The 24,815-nt window shown below is 43.1% G+C and overlaps 2 protein-coding genes across 7 annotated transcripts; one reads left to right on the top strand and one right to left on the bottom strand.

The window, feature by feature from the left end:
• Positions 1-8,613: 8,613 nt before the first annotated feature.
• LOC129164714 (E3 SUMO-protein ligase ZBED1-like) lies at positions 8,614-17,745 on the bottom strand. Of its 2 annotated transcripts, none has more exons than XR_008564217.2 (3): positions 13,406-17,745; positions 11,307-12,707; positions 8,614-11,135 (listed from the first exon to the last, which is right to left on the bottom strand). XR_008564217.2 is itself a non-coding variant. In XM_070545221.1 (3 exons), exons 2-3 carry the CDS (start codon positions 11,355-11,357, stop codon positions 10,872-10,874), a joined length of 315 nt encoding a protein of 104 aa, XP_070401322.1. In that variant the 5' UTR covers positions 11,358-12,707; positions 17,644-17,745; the 3' UTR covers positions 8,614-10,871. The 2 variants fall into 2 exon arrangements, 1 of the variants encoding a protein (XP_070401322.1); XM_070545221.1 differs by having other exon boundaries at positions 17,644-17,745.
• Positions 17,746-17,825: 80 nt separating this feature from the next.
• On the top strand, positions 17,826-24,568 carry znf217 (zinc finger protein 217). 5 transcript variants are annotated; one of them, XM_015967154.3, is made up of 6 exons: positions 17,826-17,952; positions 20,043-21,382; positions 21,466-21,573; positions 21,663-22,949; positions 23,449-23,575; positions 23,702-24,568. In XM_015967154.3, the coding sequence occupies exons 2-5, from the start codon at positions 20,074-20,076 to the stop codon at positions 23,553-23,555; spliced, it is 2,811 nt and encodes a 936-aa protein (XP_015822640.1). In that variant the 5' UTR covers positions 17,826-17,952; positions 20,043-20,073; the 3' UTR covers positions 23,556-23,575; positions 23,702-24,568. The 5 variants fall into 5 exon arrangements, with proteins under 5 accessions (XP_015822640.1, XP_015822636.1, XP_015822638.1 ...); XM_015967150.3 differs by having other exon boundaries at positions 17,828-17,952; positions 23,434-23,575; XM_015967152.1 differs by lacking the exon at positions 17,826-17,952 and adding an exon at positions 17,959-18,092 and having other exon boundaries at positions 23,434-23,575.
• The last annotated feature ends 247 nt before the right edge of the window (positions 24,569-24,815 follow it).

Raw genomic sequence — 24,815 nt, forward strand, 5'->3', positions numbered from 1 at the left:
TAAATACTGTTGTAAAATAAACTTATTAGTGGAAATTGGTCCTTATCCTGTACGATTTGTCTCTGAACATGGTGCTGGAGCACGTCAGCAGTGAACCAACATCCCTCCAACTGGAAATTTAGTTCTGTTGTTGCAATACCACTTCTGAAAACCAGAGTTCACCAGAGTGTTTGCCAGCGTCCATGTTTCTTAATTTCATAATAAACCTTTAATGTGTTCATTGCTACTGGGAACAAACTGTTTCTTAATCGTCTTCCTGGGCTCTGTGTGACCTGTGGCGACATTGTCAGTACCAGATCTGCTCGGGGACCTGGGCCTGCCGATGACATCACCCTTTTTTGCCATCTTTTGAGATGGCACATGACATACAACACTTTCAGGTATTTCATCCTCATTCTCAAAAAAAAAATTAAAAACAGGCTTGAGAGAACTGTTATGCATTCTAATTTTAGCTGGTTAGGCGTTTGCTCCACTTGAATCGGATGAACCTAAATATTTGTGTATTGTGCTAATTAAAGGAATCATTGGAGATGCATTCACTGTGCATATTCAAGTCCCGTCATGTTTTGTGGACCCCCAATTAATGGCTTGCAGACCCCTGGGGGCTTGAAGACCACTGATTACTTTGTTCATGTACTGTAAGAAGTTGGTTGTGGTAAATTGGGGCTGAATTTGTTTTGATTCTTTCTTTTGTTAGCATGACTGTTTCACTGTTTGGCTGCTTCATTTGTTTACGCACTAAGTTTATACTTCTAGCACTCTTTTTAAACATAGTTTTGCTTTCCAAATTGAGATTTTCGATTTTGTCTGTTAGAGCAACTTCCATTGAAATATTTTTTAAACACAACTCTGTAAAACAATTACCACTGTTCTCCTTTTATCCAAAGTACTTGAGAAATAAAACTTCTATAATACTTGTGTGTTTGGTCTATCCCCGTGGTCACTATCTACATAACAGTTTTCCAAGAGATGCATTTTCACATTAATGTTTAGAGACTGAAGGCTTCTCTGTTTTTTAATGAACTCTTCAAAGTCAGTCCTGATACTTCAGCAACTGTGTAAGGTATAACAGAAATAGCTGCTTTAGATAAACAAGCAAGATGCACTGCAGTTAACCTTTGATTTATCTGGGAGTAAATCAATAGTTCATTTGCAAAAACAGGTTCTTAACATTCTTGTGTTAAAATAGCTGCTCCACTTTGCCTAGAGTTAGAACAGGAACACACTGGTTCATGTGTAGCTGCAGCAAGTCTATGAATCTTTTGTAGTGAGACTAAATCTGCCCGTCGTCTTGTAAGATCTTCAAATATCTTCTTAAATATCTTCTTAAGCATGGTTTACACAGATGCAGACACATTGACGGAGACGTTTTGCTCCCTGACTTTTCCATCTCCTGAGGAACGTTGCAAAGCAATTCCTCGCCAGGACAACAGAGGGCGTAGCGCTGTTCTGGGGTATCCGGTCCAAGATAGTGTGTTTATATTGTGTTTTTTGTATTTCAGAGACTTTTTAACATGAACAAATTTGTCTCTCATCCTCCTCCACCTCTTCATGCGCTCGCCACCTCTGGGCCCACGTTTTCCGTTATTTCTGTCTACGAATAAAACGCTTGCTGTGTCTCTTTTTACTCTTCCAGTCACCGGTGAAAAAAACGTTCATATTTCTAGAGTTTTCTAAGAGTCTTCTAGCTGCTGCGTGTCTGCCGCTAGACATCTTCGGGTCTCTTTTTTTTATTTTTATTGAGAGCTCAATGGCGGCGCTGTCAATGTCAGTAACCAAGAAATAAGATGCATGGATTTGATGAAACCACGCTGTCCCATGCAGTCCTATATGTGTAACACACACACGCGCACACACACGCACACGCACACACACACACACACACACACACACACACACACACACACACACACACACACACACACACACTCACACACGCACAAACCATGACTAATTTAACTACACTGAACTGCTTTAGTAATAATTTAATCTCTCATTCTGGAGTAAAATAAAGAAACAAGCTAAATCATCTCATATCTGTGGCATCAAGAAGCATCTTCTGAGTTCAAACACAGGGATGGAGCACAGTGTTTACACCTGAACAGTATCAGGATGTTTTAACTCACAGAGGCCTGCAGGTCTTCTGTTTTATGAGCAAAGTGCTGATAATCAGCTTGATATGAGCGCTAAACCTTGCCGCTTCCGTGCCAAGTCCGGCTACCAAACCGAGAGGAATTCTGATGACGTCACACCGGTGCGAAGGTTCCAACCCACAGGAGAGGAGGGAGAGAGGAGGTGAACAGCGAGTGGATCACAGGGACTAAACTGATGTTTTTGAGCAAAACTGCGGTAAACATGGCTGTTTGTCCTCATTATCAAAAGTGTACCCCCCCCCGGTTTAGATGCGGCGCTGAGGCTGGTGTCTCTTTCTGTTCTGACGCTACGACATGCAATATTTTTAATTTATTAAGCCTACAATTTATTTTTACTCAGTAACGGAAATGATTTAAAATGTATCAAATTACAATTCTTTTTAAAAAACGTACTCAAGCAAAAGTAACACATTTAAAAAATGACTTAAAGTATAAATAATAAACAAAAAACTACTCAATTACAGTAACGTGAGTAAATGCAATTCGTTACTTTCCACCTCTGGTTGCTCCATAATTTCTTGAGGCAGAAAATGTTGGACTGCATGTGGATCTGCTGGTGCTTTTTGTTTGTTTAAAACCTGTTTAACTACCAACATTGTTGCAAGTCTGTTGTACCCTAAAATATATATATGTGCATGCATGTAAAATATTGAAATCGCAGTACACAATGGATAATATGGCTTGCCCACAATCCTTGGTGCATTTCCAATCCTGGCCTTAGCAATGCTAACAATCAGCTAAGCCACAGTGTTGCATCTCCCCCCAGGACAATGCATGCAACTGTGTGAAAACAATGCTTAGCGGGGGGTTGAATGAGTAAGCCATGAAATAGAGGCTGTCAGCCTCTGTGGCATGAAAAAGTGTAAGGAAGCATGTGAGGGGAGGGACAAGATCATAATCAATTACTCATACCTGATAAACTTATAGCAGGAGGGATATTGCTCTACAACAACTTTGTCAGTTGTTGGGGAGTTAGCTGTGTCAGCAAACACAATGAGAGAGGGTTTTTTCTCAGATTAATTAACTAGGGTGATATGTTTACCTCCTTATTGTAACACTGCTGGAGGGCACCGGTTACTGTAACTAGATAGTCACAGAACAGCGCTAGGCTGGTTTAAATCCTACCTGTCTGACAAATTTCATTTTGTAAATGTACATGCCAAATCTTCTTCATACTCCAGGGTTACTTGTGGAGTACCACAGGGTTCAGTGCTTGGCAGAGGTGGAAAGATTTTACTCAATTACAAGTAAAATTACCTGCCTCAAAATGTACTCAAGTAAAAGTAAAAAGTATCTTATTTCAAATGTAGTCAGGGTAAAAGTTACTTAGTTACTTTTTTGACTGCGCAAGGACGGGCTCTTCTGAATAGTTAAAAAAAGACAATGGGGTATAAATGTCAAAGTGGCCATTTTTTTATTAAATGAACAAATATGCATATTGAAGTGCAAAGGCAGTCACACTGCAAACTAGTAACATAAATTAGGTTATAGTTACAAGCCCATGACTTTTCCCTGAATGACCAACAACCCCCCCACCCCACCCCACCCCACCCCACCCCCGGCAGATCCTAATAGGCCTACCCAGTCTCTCAGCCTCTCCAGTAGCAGGTGATAGTCAACAGTGTCAAAGGTCCAGCAGGACCAGAACAGAACAGTCCCCTGCATCACTGTGAGTCAGAAGGTCATTAGAGACCCTAAGAAGAGCTGTTTCAGTAGAATGCGCTCTACGAAAACCTGACTGGAAGCTATCATAGATGTTATGTTCATCAAGAGCAGCTGTGAGTTGTTTAGCCACAACCTTTTCCAAGATCTTGGAGATGAACGGAAGTTTAGAGATGGGTCTGAAGCTGCTATGGAGAGAGGGGTCGAGACTCGGTTTTTTAAGAAGCGGGTGGATTACAGCGTTCTTAAAGTAAGCAGGGACCTGACCAGAAACCGGAGAAGCATTAATTATAGAGAGCACGCTGGGACCGATGGACAGAAAAGCACTTTTAAACAAAGACGAGGGTAAGATGTGATGACTGTTGCTTGACTTGCTCCGCCCCAGCCTCTGCCATCTGGTCAAGGTGTCTTCTCATATTGATCAAACCTGTTGAATGACAAATACATAACACATATTTAATATATCTGGCAATTAAGTTTTGATAGAAGATGCAACAAGAATTGTTTTTAGCAATACATGCCTTACAAATACTATAATTTGTGTCGACAGACTCGTATAATTGAACTTTAAGTATGTTGACAGGATTGAAATGAATAAGAAACAGATTAAGGTATGATATTAAATTATTAAAAATTACCTGCTTCAATGATATCGTGCCTCTCAGTCCAGGTGGTCTTGAACTTTGGAAGAAGGATTGCAGCAGCGTCTTCCATCATCTCACCAAAGTGCTTTTGGACACCATCCTGAATGGCTCTGAAGAGTGGCAGACACATCTTGGAGACAGTCTCCAGTCTGCAGAGTTTTTCTTTTAGCTGGAAGATCACTTGAGGGGCGGGACTAGGAAGCTCAAAAATGACCAATCAGAAAAAAAGGAAATCCCGACTGTACCACACGACACGGTAGATTTCTAGTTGTAGTAAAAAAAAAATAGCAACTGACAATGGCGCAAACATCTTTTATTATTTAGAAGAAATGCTTTTAGCGCTTCTACTTGTGGTTTTAAAGACATCTGTGTCATTTAGAACAGAGGAAAGAGCCGCAGCGAACTCCACCGCTGTCTTCGTTGTTTATGAGAAATTGAGCATCGACGTGTATGACGTGAATTAAACAGGAGGGGTCTGGCAGGCCAGGCTGTCTTTCTCGTACCATTAGCGCCTATTTTCTTCTCCTACCCACCATTCATTGCACTGTAAGGTCACTGAACACATGCTTCACACTAAGAAGTTCAACTCACCTGTTGACCGCTCAGACATCCCTTCATTAATCCTTCTCACAAGCTTTGATCTTCTTAAGTGATCCTCCAGTCATCCGAATAGTCAGTTAGTGTTTCTTATCCTTTCCTTCGTACCCCGCAGTGTTGCCAGATCCAAAATCCCACAATATCGTACAGAGAGGCTTAAATTATCGTTTTTCAGTACAAATTATCGTACATTATAAATTTGATAATAACGTTCTATAAACGACTTCTCACTCCAATATAATATAACAAAGAAGGTGTTTTTTATTGCCCTGTTTAAATAAACATCTTTAAAACCAGTAATATAATGCCTATAAACGTGCAGAGTGTGTCGGCACCACTCCGACCTCCACGCAATGACACAATATACACATTTGCGCAATCCTATTCATTTCATTTCTACATAGGTTAAAAGCACGCGACAAAACATCACAGCAGTGGAAAAATTGACCCAATAAATGACAAAGCAGTCTACTCACCTAGTTGCTGATCTCGATATCCTCATCTGATTCACTGTATGTTGCAGCAGAATGCCTTTAATCACCTGTACTAAGTGGTCTGTGCTTCTCATTGCAATGTTGTGCTCGGCTAAAAAGCCACAAAGCTGTGTTACTAGATGCAATGTGAAATTATCGTACATTTGAGGATTTTTGAAACTATTGATCGTACATCGTATAGAGCCCAAAATTATGGTACAAATACGATAATTATCGTGCATCTGGCAACGCTGGTACCCCGTAACACTCTCGTAACTTAAGCACTCAGTTCTTCTGGTGCGTGCCTTCAGCGTCCGCAGCACTGCCGTGTTTGGGTCTTACCAGTATAGACATATATACATAGACACTTCATTAAGCGCTGGATGACTCTCGAGCGCGTTAAGACGCTGCTACATATGTATATGTTTATACTCTCGTCTCTCTTCTCTGTGGTTGTGTCTGAATCCAATGCGAACCGTGCCGACACAGTATTTTGCAATGTTGTTTTTTTTTACTCGGTAACGGATAAGATAAAAAATGTAGCGAAGTACAATACTTACAAAAAACAATACTTAAGTAAAAGTAAAATTACAGATTTTAAAAACTACTTAAAAAGTATAAATGCGCAAAAAATCTACTCAATTACAGTAACACAAGTAAATGTAGTTTGTTACTTCCCACCTCTGGTGCTTGGACCAATTCTTTTTACAATATATATATATATGAAATTTATTATTTCTATACATGTTTTGGCTGTCAAACTTCCATAATGCCCCTTTAACTTAGATAAGCAGATCAACACAATAGTCAGGACAAGCTTTTTTCAACGTAGAGCCATTTCCATGCTGAAGCAATTTCTTAACCGCTCAGACCTGGAGAAAGTCTTTCATGCTTTCATTATTTCATGCCTCGACTACTGTAATAACCCATATGTCCTCCATAGCTCGTCTTCAACTAGTTCAAAACTCTGCAGCCCATCTCCTCACACTTTTAGGTGAGCCATATTACTCCCATTCTTTCAGAACTACACTAGCTCCTGGTATCTTTCCAAATACAATTCAAAATCATTGCGTTCACTTTCAAGAGTATTCAGGGCCTCGAAGCGGCCTATCGGGCTGACTCTGTCTTTACGAAAGCAATTTTAGCCGGGCGCCGTGGCCTTTGACATCAGCGGATCATTAGCTACATACTAACCCAAAGCTAACTTGAGTTTTTCCAGGTATTCTTAGCAAGAAAAACAAGGTAGAGTGACTCTGAAGTGAAGGCACCTCCGGCTTTCTTAGTAACGAAATCATAACTAGGTATGCTGACCAAGGATATCGGGCTTCTCTGGTCCGCCACGGCCAAAGATCTGTGAGTCCGCTGTGGGAAAAAGCTCCAATAGGTGGATTTTCCATTATATATATATATATATATATATATATATATATATATATATATATATATATATATATATATATGCCCCTTTAACTTAGATAAGCAGATCAACACAATAGTCAGGACAAGCTTTTTCAACGTAGAGCCATTTCCATGCTGAAGCAATTTCTTAACCGCTCAGACCAATAATATATACATACATATATTATTGTATAAGTTATGTAAAATTAACTGGTTATAGTTAGTTATAGTCTATTTTTGTGGTGGCTATCGTGATTTAAGTTAATCCTAAAATGTTGAGATGATTATATGAATTTTCAATAAAACCTCAGTAGTTCTTGAGGTTTTGTACTAACAGACTAAACGGATAAAAGCTTTATAGTTTACATTCAACCTTCAACTGAGGCAGCAGTAGCTCAGGAGGTAGAGCGGGTTGCCTCATGATCAGAGGGTCATGGGATCGATTCCAGCTCCCGCCAGGGTTTTTTTGCTGTTGTGTCCTTGGGAAAGGCACTTCACCCAACTTGCCTGTCTTGGTGGTTTTCAGAGGGGCCGACGGCGCCAAATGGCAGCCTCGCCTCTGTCAAACCGCCCCAGGGCGGCTGTGGCTACGCAGTAGCTTACCATCACTAGCAGTGTGTGAATGTGAGAGTGCGTGAAAGCGTCTTTGAGTGTCCTAAACAAGCGCTAAATAAGTTTGATGATGATTATTATAATTATTTAGCAGAGGGTGATAAAGAGACTGAAACATTTAATTTATATCCAAACACAATGGTTAAAAGAAACAATATAATTGGATATGGATTAACTTTAATTACTCCATCAACTTTTTCCCTTTAACTTTATCCAATCTGAAGCTAATTCTGCCTTCTGCTCAATCTGCCTTGTATTGTTTTGTGCGTGTAACTTCCACTTCAGCGTGTCACAAAAGAGGCCACAGTGGCACAATGAAAAGCTGCAAAAAGTCAAAACTTCAAAAGAGACAGAAGGACTCCTGATGCAGAACAAAGACACCCTATTTAATTCATTTCTCTGCAGAGAAGAGGAAATATTCAAAACGTGAACTTTGAAAATAGACATCGAGTCATTGTTTTGTTGCCTCCTAATAGCACCACTTTAGCTCTGAATAAACATCACTGGGCTGGAGGTGAGAACGGAGATGACATGCTATCAGTGTCCTTCAGAGGAGGCTCCAGAATTATGAAATAAACCAGACTGAGAATCTGGAGAACAATGCAGTCAGCTTACTCCGTTTATCCGCGGGCAGCAGAGGGCGACAACGTCCTCTGCTGCCCGCGGATAAATGGAGTAGGAAGTGACGCCACCATCAGCTCTGAGGATGTTTTGCAGTCGGCAAACAAAACTGTCAGCAAGGTAAAGAGAAACCTTTCCTGTGTTTTAAAAAAGGACCAAAAATGGAATTAGAAACTAGACACAGTAAGAACATACCAACGATGTTTAAAGAGTGTATAGTTTTTACCCATCCAAACCACTTTGAAAATAGACATCGAGTCATTGTTTTGTTGCCTCCTAATAGCACCGGTTTAGCTCTGAATAAACATCACTGGGCTGGAGGTGAGAATGGAGATGACATGCTATCAGTGTCCTTCAGAGGAGGCTCCAGAATAATGAAATACACCAGACTGAGAATCTGGAGAACAATGCAGTCAGCTGCTGCTGACACAAAGACAAAAACAAGCCACCACAGCCTGCCCCCCATTTGTGATCCGTCCTAACAGGGCGTGTGTCCACTGAATGCATAATCATTCATTCAATACTACTAAAGTGTATCTCAAATAATTACACTTTATTTCCCTGAGTGAGTGTGTGTGTGTGTGTGTGTGTGTGTGTGTGTGTGTGTGTGTGTGTGTGTGTGTGTGTGTGTGTGTGTGTGTGTGTGTGTTTACAGAGAGAGAGACAGAGGGATAAGTCAACCAACATTCACATGTTAATCAGAAGAACAGACACTTAAATCACTTTAAGGTAATCACTTGCTGATATCATTACCCCAGCAGAACATACATGCTACTTACATGATAATTACATGCTAATTACATGCTAATTAAAGATAATGTTGCCTCTATTGCTCGTTCATGCCGCTTTGCGCTGTATAACATAGGAAAGATCAGACCATACCTAACACAACATGCCACCCAGCTCTTGGTGCAATCTACTGTCATCTCTCGCCTCGATTACTGCAACGCCCTTCTAACTGGTCTTCCAGGCTGTACTGTGAGACCTTTTCAAACGGTCCAGAACGCAGTGGCGCGTCTGGTCTTCAATCAGCCAAAAAGAGCACACGTCACCCCTCTGTTCATTGAGCTCCACTGGCTACCGCTAGCAGCACGCATCAAATTCAAATTGCTAACAATAGCACACTAGGGCTGCAGCTATCGAATATTTTAGTAATCGAGTATTCTATCGAATATCCCGATCGATTAATCGAGTAATCGAATAAAACATACTTCTGCAAAATTAAGGTTCAATTATAAATATACAATATAAAAAAAGACAGACTTAATAATGAAAACAACAAATTTAAATGTTATGTATAAATGACATTTTATTAATGTGTTTGTATGATGGAAAATAGTAATTGTTTCTTTAGAAAAATCAGAGAACTAAAATTACTTCCACCTTAACATTTGAGATGAAAACACAAATATAAATAATATTACTTTAAACCTAACATTCCCTGAGACAGTTACATAAAAATATAAAAATATTCTTTGAATTACTAAAAAGCAGTTATCACCCTAACCCCGGGTTTCCACAGGAGCCGTCAGCAGCACGTTACTGCAGCAGCACGTCTTGCTCGCGTAAGCTGCTGCTTGGCCCTTTCCACGAGACGCGAAGCAGCAGGGGAGCAGCTGTCACCGACAGAGCACGAAGTCACACGAGTGACTTCGTCAGTAAACACAACAACAAGCAGGAGAAAACTACAACATGGTTTGTGTTTTATGTTCTGTCCGTTTTATAATCGCCAATACGGACCTGAAAAACAAAGGAGACCGCTAGCTAGGTGATAACTTCTCACGGGGCCGCACAGTTAGTAACCTTTTTTAAAGTAAAGCAACCGGAAGGCAGTACGTTCTTTATTCTGAAAATCTCGGGAGCTTCTCTCCATTTCCGCATCTGATTTCCTGTCTTTCCTTCCCCAAAAATGTTGAACTTGACCCGTTTCAGAGGCGTCGCGCGTAGAAAATAGAACCGGCGCGTAAAGGCCGCGACATGCTGCTCCTGAGACGCGGCCGACTCGCGCTGCTGACGGCTCCGGTGGAAAAGGTTCTGTTGACCACAGCGGTTCCTATCAGCAGCTATGACGTGCTGCTGACGGCTCCGGTGGAAAGCCGGGGTTAGTATCAAAAAGAATGTGCAATAAATTGTGCCGTTAACACTGTCCTTCAAATGTGCAGCTTTATATTCAGAACTGACATGTAAGACAGTAACTTGGCACACAATCAATCAATCAATCAAATTTTGTTTGTATAGCACCTTCTACAACATTATCCGAAGCCCAAGGTGCTGAACAACATCATTAAAAGAAAAACATTCTCAATACATGGGCATAAAAGCACGATAAAAACATAAAATCATAAAATAGCAAGCAAACAGCATTGCAGATAAGAGATATTGGAATAAGACCAATCGATTAAAAAAACAAATGTCGGACAAAATAAAATCAAGCATCCGGTATAAAAAGAAGAATAGTTAAAACCATAATGTTAGGGCAATTCAAGTGACCCTAGCGCTGAAATGCAATCAGATAAAAATGAGTCTTTAAACGAGACTTAAAAACTTGAAGGGATGGAGCCTGTCTAATGCTCAGTGGCAATTCGTTCCACAGAGTTGGAGCCAAAATAGAAAAAGCACGACTACCCCTCGATCGAAACTTCGACCGGGGGACCACCAGAAGTCCTGCTACTGTAAACAAGGATTTTAAAGAGACTGCCTGGGGAGTGGAACTACAATCCATCCAAGGAGTCTGTGGTTGTGCAGTGAAGGAAGGTGAGCACATCTACATGCTCAGGGCTGAGGCTTGCCCTCTTCTTTGACACAATATTACCTGCTGCGGAAAACAACCGCTCGGATGGGGTGGATGTAGCTGGAATGCAGAGCAGGGGGTTTGCCAGCTTCGCCAATGTTGGAAAGCGTTGTTCATTAGCTTTCCACCAGATCAGAGGATCATCCGTCTTTGGAAGGGACTGTTCTCTGAAATATGCCAAGACCTGTGACAGTTGATGGAAAAAAGAACAAACACACAAAATCTAAAAATGTGTTTGGCTTATTCAACATTATAAAATATTCATTTTCTGTTCTAGTAGAACATTTGAACTGCCTTATAGGAAGTTGTTACCAAAATAAAAGGGGTGAAAAAACAAAGCATTATTTATGTTTACCTCATTCTGTATAGCTTCATTTGACAGCTGTTCTTCATCACTGCTCTTCATCACTGCTGGTGGAGTCAGAGTCAAGGACGGATGTGGTCATCTTGTCTTTATGTGCTGCAGATGGAGCACCCTCTGCTGTGCTGGATGCTTCATTTCTGCATCCAGTAGGTCTCAGTTGCTGCTTGACAGCAAGTGCCATGGTTTGCAATGCGTTTTTGACTCCTAATGCTTGGCCAGCAGGTAAGAATTTGAGTTTTCGAAACCTGGGATCCAGAAAAGCAGCAAGCAGTGTGATGTTTGGAGACTCAGGTTTGAACTCACCCAAGTCTTTCCATCTTGTTGTGACCTGTTCTTTTGCATGAGTCTGGAATGACACCACAGGTGGTGACTCGAGATTCTGACTCTGGAGTGATTTCTTAATTTTGTCAACATGTGGAAGTGCAGAAAGCGTAACATATTGCTCTCCACTCATAAAAACTGTGGCAGAGTGGAAGGGCTCAAGGACCTGGTTGAGCTCCTCAATCAGGCTCCACTGGTCAGGTTTGAGATCCGGGTAATGTTTCCCTCTTTGGGTCACTTCTGGGTCAGACAATGTAGCAGTCACTGGTCATCTTTGTTCTTGCAGCCTTGACAACATGGCATAGGTGCTGTTCCAGCGTGTGCAGACATCCTGCAACAGCATGTTTTCTTTGGTCCCCATGTGCCTCTGCTTGACCTTTAACTTTGTGCTTGCCAATTCACTTTTCTTAAAATGTTCGACAGGAGTTCTCGCTGCACCCACACACCTGGAGATAGCCCGTTGGCTTTTTAAAGTGTTTTGCACAACCAAGTTGAGGGTGTGTCCTGCACATGTCACTGGCTCCCATCCATGCTTTGCATGCAAAATCTTTGTTGCATGACTTTAGCACCATTGTCATGTACAACAGCCTTGATTTTCTCTGGTGGAATGCTGAATTTGGCAATTACCTCCTCAATCCAATCTGCAATGTTTGCAGCTGTATGCCTCTCCTCCAAAGGCATAGTGGTGAGACAATGAGACACAATTTTCCAGTTTTCTAGGTAGTGGCACGTTACCCCCATGTAGGCCTCTGTTGCCACATTTATCCAGATATCAGCAGTAAGTGCTATGGTGTCAGTCTCTTGCAGGGCTTTCTTCATCTTGTTTTTGAGGTCTTCATATTTTTCTTCCAACCGCTTTGTGAAGAAGGTCCGAGATGGAAGAGCATAATTTGGCTGGAAAGCAGCAATCATCGCTTTGAAGCCTGCATCCTCCACCATGCTCAGCGGGCGCATGTCTGTAACCAGCATATTTAGAATGCGGTCTGTCAGTACGGCTGCTTGTGCTGGGGTGCAGGCAGGTGCTTTCAGCAGAAATCTATCCAGGACGGGTTGTGATGTTTCACTGCTTCACTGGAAAAAAAAAGGCAAAACATAAATAAAGTGAAGTCAAACATTCCTAAATTGTAATTAGGGTTTGGTACATTTCCATGGAAGGCTAAGCTGGGGAATTTTGGAAATATTTAAAATTAGGAACTGTGCACAAGAAATAGGGGAATTCATGAAAATTAACTGGAATTTGGGGATAATTTTAAGGAAGAGAAGGAAATCATTCAAACAAAGGTTTTTTTGTTGTTGTTGTAAACCAATTTTTAAAATATACATTTTAACAGATATATTTTAAAGCAGCAATTTAAAACAAACTTATAACAAATAAATTTATTTTATTGACACTAAAATGGTAAATGGCCTGTATTTGATATAGCGCCTTCCAGAGTCCTGGAACCCCCCAAGGCGCTTTACAACACAATCACTTATTCACCCATTCACACACACATGCTGGTGGGGATGAGCTACGATGTAGCCACAGCTGCCCTGGGGCGCACTGACAGAGGCGAGGCTGCCGAGCACTGGCGCCACCGGTCCCTCTGACCACCACCAGCAGGCAACGTGGGTTAAGTGTCTTGCCCAAGGACACGACAGTGACAGACTGAGCGGGACTCGAACCAGCAACCTTCCGATTACGAGGCGAGCACTTAACTCCTGTGCCACCGTCGCCCCTGGACTACATTTGAGTCAACATTTACGTCCTGAAATAAAAGTTTATTTACCTGGTCTCGGCACGTCCACTCAAGCCCTCAGTCGGATGCTTTCTTAAGAGGTGCTGCAGCATGGAAGAAGTGATGTTGTGGTATGCTAGCTCCACCTTGCAATGCTTGCATACGGCGACGTTTTCCTTGCTTTTTAACGTAAAGTGATCCCACACCTTGGATAGCTTCTGTCGCTTCCTATATCCCTCGTTTTGGTCTTGCTTGTTTTCATTTATTTCCGTGGCGTCTGCCATTGTCGGCTGTCCAGCTGAAAAGACGACAAGACCGCTGCGCGCTGTGCAGTAGAGTGCATGGCACATATAATCTGTGACGTAACCGCGTTGTGCAACACATAAAGAATCCGTGCGACACGCCGGTCTTTTTCAGCTATGGTCTATTTAACGAGTCCTCGAGGCAGCGGAAAATCCTCGAATATTTCTTGTCCTCGAATCATTCGAGTTACTCGAGGAATCGTTGCAGCCCTATAGCATACAAAGTCCGAGATGGTACGGCTCCCATCTACCTAAATCCTCTTGCAAAGGCTTACGTCTCTGCCCGGCCGCTCCGGTCATCGCAGGATCGTCGGCTAGCAGTGCCTACACCACGCTCAGGACAATCCAGACTCTTCTCATGCATCGTTCCACAAATGTGGAATGACCTACCAAGCACTACCAGAACTGGAGCTTCCTTTTAAATTTTCAAGAAACTCCTGAAGACCCTGCTCTTCAGAGAGCGTCTTCTAAACTAGCACCCTCCCTGCACCCGTCCCCCCTCTCTACTGTCCACTCCTTGTTCCCTCCTCTCCATGATTGATGTCAAGTTGTTGTTATTGTTGTTGTTAGCCTCAAGGGCAACATGCCGAATATCACTTGTAAGTTGCTTTGGACAAAAGCGTCTGCTAAATACATAAACATAAACATAATTAAAACATAAATAACCCTCTGATAAAGAAGCAACACTTTACACTCTGATGTCTTTTTTCTATAATAAGCTGAAACATGTCAGTAGTTTGATCATTCTGAGGAATCGCACCACCGCTCTAGATTGATAGCTTCGACACGAGCTTTGTGGTCAGAGAACAATAGAAAATTAAAGCTGCAAGCAGCGTCATTCGGCTCTCGCAGCGAAGCTGCTCGCCCTCCGTCCGCACCCCCTCCACTCCATCCCCGACGCTCTCCCAACCCATAGCCCTGCGACCGGTGGCGCATGAGCGCCTATGCGCGCCAGACACCCCAGCGTGCATTTAACTGCTATCACTGTGATCTGTCACCTCAATCTGACTCAACCTTTCCTCCTAGTCTGCCAACAGTCCTCACTAAAAATGTTTTACATTAGTAAAATATCCCAGCTTCGAAAGAGACTCGGTAACGTAATTGGAACAAAATGACCGACTTCCTGTGGGATATGGAGCATGGCTCCATGAGAACTCTTTGTAGGCCTAGGCACACTGCATAAGTGTGCAAAATTTCACAATCCTCAGTCAAACCATGACTTGGGGCTGAGAGTTTTAATGGTCATAGGGGGCGCTATTTCAGAAAAAAGGCCACGCCAACCAACTTATGACATCTATTTATATTGGGGGTCAGACTAGGATCACTCACCAGAAATCTTTTGGTGATATGAGAACTGGGGAAATGAGAAGCAAACGTATTTCCATTGGGTGATGGCGAATTTCGCCATGCTCCCAGGGCCCTGCCTTTTTTGAAACCTGCCAGTACTGGAGACCAAGTGACCTCAAGTTGTGTATTGCTATTTGGCAGAGATTACTGTTGAATAGATGAAAGGAGTCCAATAGCGAGCTCTGAAAGTATAAGCATGGTGTGGTGACAGGTCAATGCTTGAGGCGTAGCCACGCCCACGCCGTTAACGAATTTTGGAAAATCCGTAGGTTCAGTTGTTCCCGCTTTGTCTTGAGAGTTTTCAGCAAAAGCAAGAAGGGGATGGGGGCAAAGGGCGCTTGGGGATTGACGTACCTTTGAAGTGTGCAAAAAACACAAAATGGTGTACTTGGACCAAAATGGCCGACTTCCTGTGGGATATTGAGCATGACTTCAAGAGAGTTTTTTGTACGTCCTGAGACACTACATAAGTGTACAAAATTTCATAATGCTCAGTCAAAGCATGTCTTGGGGCTGGCACTTTTAAGGGTGCTAGGAGGCGCTATTTCAATAAATTGGCCACGCCTACCAACTTTTGATCTCAAGTTTTATTGTGGATCATACTAGGATCACGCATCAGAAATTTCGTGGCGATCGCTTTAGAATTGACTGAGAGGCAATCGCATGGCCATGGCGTTACGCCTGACTTCGCCGTGCCAACACAGCCGCGCTGTCTTTTGAAAGCTCCCGTAAAGTGAGGCCCAGCAACCCCAACTTGTCTTCAGTTATCTGCTACAAGTTTGTGGTGATTATACGAAATGGTGAATTTTGGGAAATTTCACAGTAAAACTTGACCTTTTTAGTCCAGAGGGGGCGGGGCTTGTGTGACATCATCAATCGACCATTCTTTTTTTCTTCGGGGGCTGATGAGGAATGTCCACAATTTTTTTTAACTGTAATTCTTTCATTTATGAAATTATAGCCATTTATATATTTTTTGTTAGGGTAGTCGAACATCGAGACCTGGCCCCGCCCCCTCAACATATAAGAAAAGTCAGTTTTAGTTTTTTCTATTTGACCGCCCATCCCTTCTGAGCAATTTCCCACAATTTTTGAGACGATCATGCAAAAATTGATCGAGTAAATCAATCAGAAGCGGACCCTAAAAACGGCCAAAATGTGTACAAATCGCCATTTTAACCCAAAATGGCCGACTTCCTGTTTGATGTTGGCCATGGTTGCAAGAGGCTTTTCTGTGCTGACTGTTAAGTACTACAAGTGTACAAAATTTCATAACTGTACAATAAACTAAGGTTTCTGGAGGGGGTATTTTTCACATAGTAGGGGGCGCTATTCAGCCAATTTCTTTGAGATTTTTTTTGGGACCTTTAAAATATCAAATTTTGCACCAGGCCTGACAAAGTTGCAAAATATTGTGAGTTTTGGGGTATGATAAGGCCCCCAAAAAGCCATTCAAAGCAGGCTAAGAATAATAAATAATAAACGGAGGAAAAACAAGAGGCCTTCGCAGCGCTTTCGCTGCTCAGGCCTAATAAGCAGGAGGCTTCGACGTGTCACAAGTGGAGCCTTTGATTAACATACTAGACTTGTTTGTGTAACAGGATGTAGAGGCAAAAACACCTAAAAGTGAATCATATGTCTCATAGAGGGGTAGAGTGGTGTTTTTATTTAGGGCAGAGCTTGTCTTCCAATACTTGGGACAATGTCTGTTTCAAACTCACAATGTGATGACTGTAGAGATTAAATGAGGAATTTTGAAGCCTAATGACACATGACTCTAAAAGACGCATCCTGATCATGTCCTATGGACCTGCACATCTACTTGTGTTTTCATGTCAGTTTAACACAGCTTTGGTCCATCCTGTTGGGTGGCAGCAGGGACTGGAAACAGGCAGAGCAGCAGAGAGTTTAAGGCCACAGTCCTTGACGAAAGCTGGAGATAGTTTGGCCAAATGGAGTCTTTGTTCCACTGGGAGTGGTTACAGATAAAGTTTTTCATGTCTTCCCAGAAGTTGCTGCTACTTGGGGGAGGGTGTGTGAGTAAGTAAATGTCTTTATTGAATGGAAGATCTGGAGTTTAACTACTGTTTGGAAACTGTAAGAAACGGAGGAGGGGGTTATTTTAAACTGGTGTACATATTTATCTCAAACATCAGTGGTGTTGCTAAAGGAATGCGTTCTTATAAGTTTATGATTTTACATATAACAATAGTAATAAATAATTTCATATATGGCCCACTGAAGAGTGCCTAATAAATGGTAGGCCTGTTTTGAGTAATTGGGAGCAGGAAGAGCCTGAACAAAACAAACGAGGACAATATGAAAAAAGAAACCTCATGTAAAAAAAAGGATTGAGGCTCCCCTCCCCCACTTCCACATGCTATCTGCTGCATAACGTGAGAAACGTGGAAGGACTACAGTTTAGGTGAGCTTCACGGCAGCACTACACCAAAACAATGTCGTGTCAGCTCGCCAAAGCACTCTGTGTTGTTCAAACGCTTTCCGCGGACACTTTAGTGCAAGGGCAGGGCGCTAAAAATGAGCCAAACACGTAAAAATAGACCTGACTGTAAACAAATGGGAGCTGTTATTGGGCGTGTTGAACGCACGGCGAGGATTAAACATCTAAAACCATCTTACCCGCTCTGGTTATAGCGCTGGTCCTAAATATTAAAACGTGCCAAGCAGGTAAACCCGCTCGTCCTGTGCGTAAACAGGATTATTACGCACAAGATGTGCTAATCATTTTCTGTCATCCGCGATCACGTGATTTCTCATTGGCGTTTTTTTTTTAAGTTGGGGGCGTCGTGCACGCGCTCCATCTTTCACCTCGAGAGAGTCGGTCGAGCGAACGCGCGTGAGACTTCCAACAGCTGCGGAGGGACGGGAGCGAGGAGGTGGACTCTCCGAAGCGAACTAATAATGAATCACATTCAAATAACTGATTAGGTGAGCCGTCCGTCCGCTGTAGTGTGGGATAAAGGAGAGGCGACACAAACACACACTCACACTCACACACACACAGCGTGGCTCGCTCGCGTGCACCAAGTCGCTCCGACTATCATTAATAATCCGGAAACTCAGACTTGGTGGGTATTGTTTGGTGAGTTTCTGCTTGGTGAGTGGACTGACTTTCATAGCCTCCTCAGCGGTAACCTGTGGCGTTTGCGGTGACCCCTCAGTTAATTTCTAGGCTCGTTTTCCGAGTAAAGCAACACGGGTGGTGGTGTTTTGCACATTTATGTTCACGCGAAACCCAGCGTTGGCGTCGTGTCTCTTATTTTGGCTGAATTCCGCTTTTTTTATGTAAAGAAAACAATTTGGCCAAGAGCAGCGGCTCATATGTTGATCTGCGCGGCGTAAAAAAGTGAAAGACGTCCTCGTGCTCGACTTATAATACACATATAGAAGTGTAATAGCTGAATTAAACTTTAGTGAAGTCAACTCCCACTCTGAGTCACTTACTTTGACTCATTCGTGCCTGAAAGCATGCATCTGCCCTTTAGTAGGAAAAATAAATATAGAATACTCAAGGTCCTCATTGTTATCAACAGTTGCCTGAAAGCCACCTTAAAGGGACAGCTCATGTCTTTTGAAGTGGATTTCTGCAAGAGGAACAATTCCTGTCTTATCTATTGTAAATAGTTCTGTAAACAACCTCAGTTTGGAGAAACAGAGTCATGACAGGGCTGGTGAGCTACTGGCTAGTCCAGAGGCCTGCAGACCGGTGGCTCTTTCAGCAAAAATCACACAAACTTCAGTGGTTTTGTTTTTATTGAAATAAGTGTTTGCTGTTCAGTGTGTTTTATTTAGTTGTTGCGGTGCTAGAACGAGCTAAAGTGGCACAAGGTTTCCCTAAAACGCGCTTTACTCTGCCGCTAGCGTCTTGTCGGCCACATACTCTATTAGTGAAACCTTCTCTCCCACAGGTTACTGGAAAATCAGGAAAATTAACATTTCTTAACATATTTCAGACTTCAGCTTTAAAATCAGGCATTGTTCACATCTTTAAAACATTATTAGAATTGAGAGCATAAAAATGTGATGTACAGAGATTATACTGATAGCAAAGAGACAAACAGAGCAGTTAATCTCCTTGCCTTTTGACAACATTAAAGTAATCTGCTATAAATAATGGGATCAGCACAACTTTTAGTGCAAGATTGTATTTGGATAAACTGCACTGGAGAACTGATTTTTCTGGGTTTTTTTTTAAACACTGCAAATATGGACACAATTTACAATCTATCGTACATCATCAACTTTTCTTTTTACAAGACAAATAAGAAAATAGTTTGTATGATTGGTTTAGTCCAAAAGTGAGAAGGGTGACTGGTCCTAAGCGTAAGGATAACCAAACATGCAACTTTGTCAAAGGTGCAAGAACCCCACTGGTCAGAAGCCTGGCTTTTGTGCAACCACATTTAGTCTGAAGACATTTTAATGATGTTTCAGATAATATTTCAACCTTATAAAAATCTGTTAAGGTGCACAAGTTAAACCAAAACCCTGACCTGGCAACCCGCTCCAGAGTAAGGCTATGAGCCCATCATTATCCTAGTGATCTAACCCTTAACGGGTAACACACCAAGACCAGAAGATGCTGATATTAGTATTAATAATGTTTCTGTTTAACTGAATTTCTGAGTGACACACTTCACTTACAAAATACTTTTCTTTGATATTAGTTGAAGTTACTTTGAGAACCCACGTTGTATTTGTACTTTTATTTTAAAGAGGCAAGTCGGGCTGTAGTCAACCACAGAATATGTGGAGCCAGTGTGTGTTAAACTGTACGTGGTAGGAGGTATGGAGAAGACCTTGAGTTGTATCAGTGGCCTGCTCTTAGAGGAAATGAGTAGTCGGTGTAGTTGATTGCTAAAAACGATACATTTCCTGTTTCAGTACAAGAAAGGGCACTTCTCTCTGGTGTTGGTTCAACTGATTTTACGTCGTGAAGGTTTAATAGTTGGTCCATCTTGTTTCAATGTTGAGCAAAACCTAAATGCACTCATACCGTGTTATTTTATTTTTTGCAGGTTCTGGTCTAGGTAGGGTAGAAAACCTCCGATGAAGATGCCTATTCACTCGTTGCTGCCGTTTGTGGATAGCCCAGATGGAATAGCTCAAGGCATCCTCAGTAGCAATGACGCCAACGTCCCAGGGTCCGGTTTCAGCATGATGCCGCACACGTATGTCGAAAAGGTCGTGTTTCAGTCTGGACAGAGTGACCCGCTGTCCTGTATGTTCTGTGACCAGACTTTCACTCATCAAGATGAGCTAGGCCCTCACGTTCTAACACAGCACCCCGCTACGTTCTCTGAACCCACGGTGCTTCGGGTCGAGGCCGAGTTCAGGATCCCCGGGGAGAGGCCTCAGCCCAAGCTGGGCGGTGTCCTTGTTGGAGGAGAGGAGGCGCACAGCTGCATTGTGTGCGGTCAGGTGGCTCAGGATGCTGGTGAGCTGGAGACCCACATGAGGAAGCACAAGGACTACTTTACATACTGCTGCAACGTCTGCGGACGGCGGTTCAGAGAGACCTGGTTTCTTAAGAATCACATGAAGATGCACATAAAACCAGGACCAAAGAGCAGGGCTCTGCAGGACCTGGAAGCTCCTTTCACCATCAATGGAGTTGCTCAGGAATCTGCCCCAGAACCCGTCGTCGCCGTTTACAAAATGTGCATGGTTTGTGGATTTTTTTTCCCAGATCATGGCAGTTTGGCTGAACACAGTAAAGTCCACAATCGAGAGATGGAGACGGAGAAAGATGAAGCTGTAGATCAGAAAGATGGTGCTACTGAATCTTGTGTTGACAAGGAAACGTTTCTATGCAACCTAAACCTCCAGCCTGCCTCTACAGGCAACGCTCTGGGAAACATGAGATCATCTAAATGGATCCCACAGCTGGACCCCTTTAACACCTACCAGGCCTGGCAGCTTGCTACAAAGGGCAAAATAGCAGTCGGTCTTAATAGTACTAAAGATGTTGGCCAAGAGATGAGCACGGACAACGAGGACTGCCCTTCTGATAAGGAGGAGTTGGGTCTCATGTGGACCGAGGATCAAGAAGACAAAGCTGGGAAGGAGGTGTGCGTGAGAGAGCTCCAGTCTCAGCAGCAGGTTGAGAATCCACACCCACCAAGGAGATCACTGATGCAAAAGCGCAAGGCCAAAGACCGACCAACCACTTGTGAGCAATGTCGGAGGACGTTTAGGACCTACCATCAGTTAGTTCTCCACTCTAGAGTTCACAAGCGTGACCGAGGGAGTGGAGAGAGTCCAGCATCTTCTGTTGACGCAAAGATGCCAAGAGTAGATTCACTGGATCCAGCAGAGGAAGCACACGAGGAGACAACCGATGAAAACTTTATTTCAGGTAAATCGTGTAGAGTTCTCTCACACTGACAAGGTGGCGCACACAAAGTCACGTTTCCTGTTCCTGTGTTTCTATTTTTTAAGGTGAAGATGGTTTTGATCGATCCAAAGTCCGATCCAAAGCGTGCAGCTGTTGTGGTAAATCATTCCGATCAAGCTACTACCTCACAGTTCATATGAGGACTCACACAGGTGCCGTGTCCTTCGCTTCTTGACTCCACTCTTACATACTTGATCAGTTTCGTTAAACATATCTAAAAGAGTTTATTTTATTTTTTTAGGTGAGAAGCCTTTCAAGTGTGCTTACTGTGATTACGCAGCAGCCCAGAAGACTTCTCTGAAATATCACCTGGAGCGGCGCCACAAAGACAAACCGTATGCGGGGGGGTGCAGCAGACCTGGACCTTCACTGCCCTCTCCTGGGGACAGCCCGGCCCCAAACAGATCCAAACTCTGGGCTTCTGAAGAGAGACTGTGCATGAACAAGTCACCTGAGGACCCGCACAACAGCTCAGGTACCCAGTTTAGTGAGACACTGGTTCAGGTGAACGCTGAAGACAATGAGGTGCTTCCAGTGTCTGCAAACCTAAAGCAAGAAAATGAACAGGACTCTGATGTCCCCTTGAATTTGTCCTTAAAAGGGTCTCTCTCCCATCCTACCAATGCAGAAACCAGAAATGCTTTAAATCTGGTGTCATGTGCACTCTGTGCCTTTAAGACCTTGTACCCAGAGGTTCTGATCATGCACAAAAAGCTGACACATGAACACAAGTCAGAAGGTACCAAAAATAATGGACTTGGAGGCAATGCCAAACAGAAGCGCTACACAGGCTGTCCCCCAGTGCTCAACGGAAATGATGTCACACCTCTACTGATGCTTGACCGGCGGCACCCTCGCCGGACAAAATCTCCGCCTCCACGACCCACAAAACCTCAAGAAAACAAATCTGGTAACCCGTCCAACGGTCCAAAACTTTCACCCATCCATGCTCCGCTACAAGATGGTGTTCAGGAGCATTTCAGACAGACTTCGGATTCTCATCCAAGCCAGGAAGTCTCCAGGCACACGGAACTCATGAGAACAACCACCGCAGGCGGCAAGTTTGTCATGGACAGGACCTGTCCTCTGGGGATCATTGAGAGGAGTTACCCAGGAAGAAGTGGGTCTGGTTGGCACTCGGACGCTGCTCGGCTCTGCCTCTCGAGCCAATTTGGGAGTTTCCCGCAAATGCGTTTTGGTGAACCTTCTGGCAAGAGGCCGAAGTTTTCCACCAGCAGGTTGGCTGAAACCGGAGAAAAGTCTGGGTTTAGAGGAAGTCCGGGTGATGGGCCCAAAACACTGCCTGTTACTGGGAGAAGTGTGCAACCCACCTCTCAAGGCTTGGGTTCATCCACTGCATCTGAAGCCCTTTGTCAAATTAAAAGTCCATCGACCGTTCAGAGAGATTTGGAGTCTGAGTGGAGTATGATGAACCTTCTGCATTCCTGCACACAGAGTGACCTGGCATCCTTCTATCACAGCACGCCAACAAACCCAAGTCACAGAGGCCTGGCCAACCCTAGAGCTGGTAAGCATCAGGCTATCTCTCTTAACTCATTCGCTGCCAGCGTTTCTCACCGTTTTTACTGTTTTTTTAAGAGTCACAGAACGTTGCGCGCTAGCATGATGTCGATGCCAAAACAACCAAAACAAAGAGGAGACTCACCTCTTACATCAGGAAGAGTCCGCGTGTTTCGAGCGTTATCCGTTCTTTCATAATCCGTAGTTGAGTTGTGATCGGCAGACGCTTTTCCGGTTCGCGCCTCACTTTTTTTACAGGAACGGCCCAAAACGATCTCCAAACACATGGATGTGTTGCTTCCTGATCATGTGATCTGTGACGTATATGGATGAAGATCGGCTTCAAGGCTCAGATGTTTGTTCTCTCAGCGCGGGGGCTCGTTCTGATGCTCAAACAGTAAAAAAAATGCAAATGACGACTTTAGTCGTCATTGGCAGTGAACGAGTTAACAGTTGCTTTGTTAATCTAAGATGGCCTTCTTTCATGTCAGACCTTTTCCCTGTAGGCAGAACGTTGCTGTACCAACACCTGCCTGCTCTGCCCAACCTCCAGAGAGGGCCTTCAGGCTCATTCTCAAACCAGCGTTATGGGACCGCAGACAAAACCTCCTAAGGTCAAAAACAATAAAATCAGTAAGTATTTGTGGAGTGATGCCTTACTTTAATGTTCTAATCCTTACTAAATTAGATTAGAGCTGAATGTAATTAGTACATTTGTGTTTGAAACATTTTAAAGTCTTTCTTTTCGTTTCTCTCTAGATATGAACAGTGCTGCTACCATAATTTGGACAACTTCTTGGAAAATGGGTTAAATTTGTGATTGACACGGGTCAAAGTGGTTTTGCTCCTTAAATGTATTGCTTATTCAATAGGAGTATATTTTTGTAAAGATTTCGGTTTACGCTTAGTTCCTTTCAATAGAAGTTGGGTCCTCCGTGTAAAAGTTCTTTCTAAAGTGGTGTTCGCTGGGATAGCTTCACCCCAAACAGCTACTATGCTTATATTTGAACCGCACTAATGTTCAAATATCAGTGTGTGCATTTAGTTTTGAGATTTCATGAATAATGTCAGGTCAGAACAAGCTAATGCCAAAGAAACGATTGTGAGAGAAATCGCTGCTCTGATGATGTCCTGGCAGCCCGGCGCTGGATGGGAGGAGGTTCTGTAAGTTCTTGATGCTGTCATTAGTTCACTAGCAGGTCCGTTGTTTTTCCGTTGAGTTTTGACATGCTCTACCTCGTGGGACGAGACTTCATCAGAAAGCTGCTGCAGCTATCGCATCAAGTGAGCCTTCTGTGGCCTAGAGGCAGATGTTTACAGATGTTGTAGGTGGACACTGATCATCTGGCCCATAAATCCATCACCTGTAATTCTTTAGGTTTTCACAACGGTCTCCATCAAGAGACTTTTTACGCATCTTGACTGCAGTTTAAGGGTGAAACGGCTTAAAGCAGCTGTGTGGAATTATTTAATGACCTGAACACTGTGAAGGAGCATCTCAGGTCAGCTTGTTTAGAACGCTCTAGAGACCGGATAGGGTCGAGTTTTTTTCTATGTTGTAAACCCGATGTAAACGTTGTTTTGAAATTTGTGACATTTCCGTAATAAAATGAAGTAGTCACCTGACTCCTCCCTGATTCATCACCTGTGTTCCCCAGACTGCCCGCTTCAGATCAAAGGCTTCGACTCAATTATCGAGGACGGTTTTCTCCATGTTTGTTGTTTTTAGTCCAGGTTCTGCACGCTGTGGCTCTGGGGCTTTAAAACAGATACCACAACGCTTCTATATTTCAGAGTCACAAACAACACGAGCACTGGTTTAACGCAAATGAATGAAATCTTTTTGACGTCGTTATCCTGTCAGATTGATCTC

This window comes from Nothobranchius furzeri, chromosome 15 (genome assembly GCF_043380555.1).
Source record: "Nothobranchius furzeri strain GRZ-AD chromosome 15, NfurGRZ-RIMD1, whole genome shotgun sequence".
Lineage (NCBI taxonomy): Eukaryota > Metazoa > Chordata > Actinopteri > Cyprinodontiformes > Nothobranchiidae > Nothobranchius > Nothobranchius furzeri.